Source organism: Saccopteryx leptura, chromosome 3 (assembly GCF_036850995.1).
Source record: "Saccopteryx leptura isolate mSacLep1 chromosome 3, mSacLep1_pri_phased_curated, whole genome shotgun sequence".
NCBI lineage: Eukaryota > Metazoa > Chordata > Mammalia > Chiroptera > Emballonuridae > Saccopteryx > Saccopteryx leptura.
In genome coordinates, this window is record NC_089505.1 from 293,432,977 (window position 1) to 293,439,551 (window position 6,575).

General features: G+C 47.0%; 1 protein-coding gene across 1 annotated transcript in view; it reads left to right on the forward strand.

The window, feature by feature from the left end:
* Positions 1 to 2,792, forward strand: part of CNGB3 (cyclic nucleotide gated channel subunit beta 3) — a 123,628-nt gene extending 120,836 nt beyond the window's left edge. The window contains exon 18 of the mRNA XM_066372425.1: positions 2,099 to 2,792. Within this exon, the coding sequence (XP_066228522.1) occupies positions 2,099 to 2,356 (258 nt within the window). The 3' untranslated portion in view covers positions 2,357 to 2,792. The remainder of the gene's footprint in view (positions 1 to 2,098) is intronic.
* The last annotated feature ends 3,783 nt before the right edge of the window (positions 2,793 to 6,575 follow it).

Below are 6,575 nucleotides of genomic sequence, written 5' to 3' on the forward strand. Positions count from 1 at the left end.
TCACAGACGCCACACGCACAGGGAGCGAACATCTAAGTGGCCCGATGTTCACATTTCCAGCCCAACTCGCTGCAGTTCTCACATTGAGCGAGTGACCTTTCATGGTCTAAGTGTTATGTTCCCGTGTTTGTGTTTAAAAGCAGCCCCCAAGTGCAGTGCTGAGGGGCTGTCTCGTGCTCCTGAGTGCAGGAATGCTCTGATGTGGCCCCCGCAGAAAATCCCTGTGTTAGGTGAGCTACCCACGGCACCAGCCGTGGTGCTGTCGGCTGGGCTTCCCTGCGGTGAATCAACACTTCTATTGACAGAAATACACATACAACAAAGTTACATATTGATGGGTTGACAAGTTATGGCCAGAGGCTCCTCAAAACCTAATCCTGCATTCCACCCCTGGAGGCCAGGGGTATTTGCTGATTCAGTGTTTGTGGCTCTAGGACAAACCGCTGTTGGCAATGAGACTCAAACACACCCGTATAAACAAACATACACCTATAACTATGTGACACATTCTTCCAACAGGTCGGGGAACACATTCACAAATGATCAATCAATTACATATCACAATGTCTAAGGCCAGAGGCACCTCATAGGTTTTATCTAAGCACTCCATGCCATAGATGAAGAAGCTGAATTCCGGCTCAGTGTGTGTGATTAAGGTGACAATCAAGATGGCAGAGCTGGTCCCCAGGTCCTCAGACATCCGGGCCTACACCCAGATGCCTCCTGAGTCCCAGGAATGTGAAGAAACTCAGATGTTCCTGTTGTTCTCCTTCCCCACATCTTTTTTTTATCTTATTTTTATTAATTTTAATGCAGTGACATTGATAAATCAGGGTACATATGTTCCGAGACAACATCTCCAGATTATTTTGACCTTTGATTGTGCTGCATACCCCTCAAAGTCAAATCGTCCTCCGTCACCTTCTATCTGGTTTTCTTTGTGCCCCTACCCTCCCCCAATTCCCTCCCTCTCCTTCCTCGCCCCCTCCCCACCCTTCCACCCTACTCCCTGTTACCATCCCATTCTTGTCCATGTCTCTGAGTCTCATTTTTATGTCCCATCTATGCATGGGTTCATATAGTTCTTAGTTTTTTTTTCTGATTTACTTATTTCACTCCATATAATGTTATCAAGGTCCATCCATGTTATTGTAAATGATCCGATGTCATCATTTCTTATGGCTGAGTAGTATTCCATAGTATATATGTACCAAAGCTTTTTAATCCACTCGTCCTCTGACGGACACTTGGGCTGTTTCCAGATCTTCGCTATTGTGAACAATGCCCACATCTCTTTGATTCTCAATGTAAGCCTGTGCAGGCAGGTGCTGAGAAACTGCAGGTGTCAGGTTTCCTGAGTCTTGTCATCGGGTTACCTCTGTCCCCATAGGGATGGGGAGCTGTGGGGGACAGTGTAAACCCAGCACCTCGTTTAATCAGTGTGAACACAAGAGTCTGTGTAAAGGCTTGTGGGGTAAAGAAATGTGTAAGTGAGGTTCTGCGTTCACCTGGGCACCATCACACCTCACATAAGTCTCTCTGACACTGACCCTAGTGTCAGCGTGAGGAGCGGAATATGTTTTCTCACTGTGAAATGTCTATGGCTGGTGCCAAACACAACAGGTTCTAAAACTAGATAGAGCTCAGGCACCGCAGGACGAGTGGAGATGGTCACAGAGGAAGGGATGTGCATGCTTTTGGGACGCTCTCCCAGGACCTTATGGAGGAGGAAAGCCACACTTTCTACAGTATGTTTATGGTAGTCAGCTAATGCAGTCTATTACAAAAAATAAATATTTAGATTGTGATCTTTATAAAATAAATAAATATTTTTAAAGTAAAGCAAAGAGTCCTGAGCACCTAATTCAGAGAGAGTGAGGACCCACAGGGAGAGAGTCCTTGGCCGGGACCCAAACGAGTCCAGACCCCAGGGAATCAGATGAGAGGCCAAGCCCCACCCCCTGCCCAGCGGTGGGCTCAGCGTGAGAGGCCCACCAATGCCCTGGCTCACTGCATCCAGACATCGCTGCTGTGTGTTAGTTAGGGGACTCCAGTGTCTCGTGATTTCAACACCAATTCTCTGCACCTGCTTTCCCAGAAAAACAGCGAGTGCTCCGGAGAACAGGCCAGAGGCCAAGGAGGGGATGGTGCCGAAAGGAGGCTGGCGGACAGGCCACCGGACAGATTCGAACACGAAGCAGGCCCTGTCCCAGCTGAGGAGGGGCCCCAAACGCTCAGAAGGGCAGCATCCCCCGGAGGACCTGCCAGCCACTCCATCACCATCAGCATGGCTCCTTCTGACGAGGCCGCGGAAGAGGTGCTGACGGCTGAGGTCAAAGGGCAGGCCCAGCAGTAAACATCCGATTACCTTAGATGCAGTCTTGCTGGTTCCCCAAGACCTTATTCCCAGGACAGTGGCTTCCATTCCTGAGAGGAGAGCCTTGCGGGACCCTGAGAAGCCATGGGCCAACCCCGACTTCCTGGAACTCATGGAGAGGGTGAATTTATGCAGCGGTTATAAGAAGATTACTGAGAAACTGTCCGTTTTCTGTTATCAGTCTGGGCAGCTGGAGTTCCTCCTGATTGTAGTCGGTTTTTCTCCTTCCATTTTTCTTCATGTTTCTTCCCTTCCTTTGATTAGCTTGGTCTTGTCTCAGACTCACTAACCTTCGTCTTAAAAATTTTTTGTGTGTTAAAACCTTGTATGGTGCTGCTAGTCTCTATTAAATGTTCTTTGTCAGTGACTATTACCTCTTATTTGAAGGAGAGCACGGTATTTTAATTCAGGTGAGGGTGAAGAGCCACGAGATGTCAGTTCCACCTGGCTGCTGGGGCTGCTGGGGAGCTGAGACACTGGTGGAGCCTGGGGGTGCAGAAGGCCCTGCACGAGAGCCCCAGAAGGACAGGGGCACCCACCGGACTCACAGCCCGGGGACAGGCACACCGCAGCAATATGCAAGGTGGAGAAGCCATGCCCTTCGCAAAACAAGCGAACTCTCGTGTCTTCCCCCATCCCAGGTGAGCAGGCAGCCATTTGCTCACAGGATCTGCTCAGCAGACAGCCAGGAGGAATCGGATCGTCCCCGGCTTCACAGAGCCGAAAGGGACAATTCTCAGAACCTGCCTCAGGCGTTTGCTTCCAGATGTGCCAGGTGTGAGTGCTGGTGAGAAGTGATGAGGGCAGGAAGGTAGGCTGTACCACATCAGGCTGGCACAGCCCTATCATCTCATTATTGCACGGTAGGAAGCTGTCCTTGTGAATCGGCCAACATTAGCATAATCACCAGCCTTATGCTTTAGGGAGGCTAAGAAACCAGGCGGGGGTCAGAAGTAGTAATACATATAGAATTCCATTCTAATAAATGCCATTAGTGTATAACATTAAGTTCTGGATAATAAGCTTATTTCCATGTCCCAGGAGGTGGTCACTTTGCCAAGAGGGCCTTGACAAATTATATTAGCCCGAGAGCCTACGCAGATGCATTCAGCAAACCACGCATAAATCGATCGCTGTAATAAAATGTAGATTTTAGTAGAGTCGCTCGTTTTCTAATCTAGTGTTAGAGTGTCATAAAAACATGGTTAAGTTTTACAAATGGTTGTCTGGTGTTTTCATGGTTTAAGGGAATGTAGAGAGATCGCTAAATAATGCTTACTTGATAAAAGGGAGTTTGCCTGTAGAAAGAGTGACCTCCCCCCAGAAGAGCCAGAGAGAAAAGGTGAAAATAAGGCTGAAAAGATTCTGATCATAGGTAGAAAGGAAAAACATCCTCAATTTGTGAGTTCATTCTGTCCTCTTGTGCCCTGTACAGAAATGAAAATAGAATTCAATTGCAATTTTATGGTCGTCCTCTGGGGCTTATTTCTTCCCCCAGAAGACCCAGTTTCAGGCACCATCTTCATTTCCCAGTCGCTCAGATGCAGGTCTGAGGATAGCCAGCACCTCTTCCTTTGTCCGTGCAGTGCCACCAGATCCCTCTGCTTCCTCAGTCTTTCTAGTTATCCTTTCTTTTTGCATTCTAATGCTAACACTCCACTACCTATTCTCTGTCCAAATAAACATTCATTTTCCTAGCAGTCTGCTCTAATTCCTTTGCCGTGGGAAAAGTCAGATCTAAAATACCAGTCTTTGTCCACCTGAGCTGTGTGATACAACAGTACAGATGGGTGGCTTATTTTATTTTAAATAATGTTTTTAGATTTTTTTTTTAAGATTTTCTTCTCTTTTTTTTTTCTTTTTTTCTTTATTCATTTTTAGAGAGGAGAGAGAGAAGGAGAGAGAGAGAGAGAGAGAGAGAAGAGGGGAGGAGCTGGAAGCATCAACTCCCATATGTGCCTTGACCAGGCAAGCCCAGGGTTTTGAACCGAAATTTTTTTATTTATTCATTTTTATTAGAAAGAGGAGGGGGGGGGGAGAGAGAGATAGAAAGAACAGGGGGAGGAGCAAGAAGAATCAACTTCCATATGTGCCTTGACCAGGCAAGCCCCGGGGTTTTGAACCGGCGACCTCAGCATTCTAGGTTAATGCTTTATCCACTATGCCACCACAGGTCAGGCCAGACTGGTGGCTTTTAAACACAGGACCTGACTTTCCGTAGGTCCGGAGGCTGGAGTGACAGGGTCACAGGCCCTCAGCCCAGCGTGGTGAGGGAAGGGCCGATTCCTGGTTCACAGCAGGCTCCTGTTTGCCCGTTGTGTCCACTTCTGGTACAAGGGCAAGGGTCCCCCTGCAGCCTCTTCTGTATGGGCACTGACCCTCTTCATGAGGTCATTCGTGAGAGCACCTCCCAATGCTGCCATCTTTCGGGGCTAAGATTTCAATGTGTGAACTTGGGGCGGCGGACACCACCATTCGAACCATACGACTTCTCTGCTCAGGGACCAACTCGTCCCACCTTCTGATCAAGCCTCATTTATCCAAGTTTAATTGCCACCACCCTGACCGGTCCTTCCTCGAAAGCTGGTCTTTCTGCTTTCTCCAGAGCAACCACCTACCTCTCTCCCTCCAAGGCTGCCCCAGCTGCCTCTCACAATGGGGATGTTGTCGTCCGGCACATGCTCCCTCCCTGTCCTTCCACTCTGCCAGCCGCCTCGGAAAACACCGGCCATGATGGGCCTTACCTCACAGGCTATCTTTGCATGGCAGAAAGTACCACCTGGACAGCGTGCCACTGTTCTCTGACCTCTGCTTGCTTGTATACTCTAACAAGGCAAAGACAGGCCCTTATGCGTTATTTGTAGAAAGACAGGAAGCTCACGTGGTTCAAGGGAGAGAGAATATTAATAGGCACTTTGGGGAAGCACGAATAGCCACACAATAACATAGAGCAGACTCTGCGTCATCTCAGTTACGAATTAGGTGAAGCACGGCTAAGCAGAATGCCAACAGAAGAGTCTGTGCTTTCTGTAACGGGGGCCTATTCTATATTTATAATACATCTTTTAATCCTCCTTTGAGGAATTTTTAAGAACCTCTGGAAAATATTAATCATTATGCTGCTCTGGAATTTATTACATTGAATCAGACCAAAGCTCCTTGAAATTCGTATTTTAACTACCTCACCCAAACACTGCGGTGAAATTTGATATTTTCCTCTCTGAGTTTTTAGGGCGGGCTGTATTTTCCCTACTCTTAGCTTTTGTAACTAAATAGAAATGATGGTGCAAAGGTCAAATAAAGGTGCATCACTATGCAACACACAATGACATTCTTGACAACAGCTCCCTTGGGTGAGGACAGTGAGGCACCCGGAAGGTCACAGCCCTACTTCCTGCACAGGATGATGGGGCAGAGGTCCCGGGACCCCGCCTCCCTGAGGCCCAGGTGACAGAGTCAGACATAGGGCGTGGAGGCCTGCTGACCAGGCTCTGACCTGGATGCCCACACCCAGCTTTGAACAAATCCGTGTCTGTTGTTTATACCAGAATCCCAGACTTGGGTGGGAATTTAACAATTCCCACTCCCAGCCCCCATCACACATACCCCACGACAAAGCCCGGTGTCCAGGATCACTGCAAAGTAGGCAGAGCCCAAGAACAGGGAGCACACTATCTCAAACATGAAGACCTTGGACGAACTTGACAAAGTACCATATACCTGAAGGAGGGCTTCTCGAATAACACTGGGGAACAAAATTCTTGTTGCATCCACCAAAACACTTGTTCTTACCTAATTCGAGTGTGCTGATCTCAAATCTGACACTAGTTTTTCTCTGTAAGCTACAGTGTTTTTGCAATTCAAGATTTTAGGTTTTCATCTTATTGTAAAATTTTCAACATTTAGTTTAACATAATGAAGTAGAATGTCTTCTTGGGCATTATCTTTGTGAAAATATAATAATTTATATAATGCAGTAAATACACTAATATACTAAAAGATGATTGTATCAGAATTTGTCTACTATTTCCAAATAGAACATATTAAAACACTTATTTTAATCATAACATTTGTGCAAAACTTATTTAAATTCTAGTCAGGCAAAAACTTGCCTTTGTAGCTCTTGCTTTGTGTACTTGTTGAGGACAATCTCTTTTGATTCTCCAGCAGTAGTCTGCTCATCACTAACAGCTCCAAG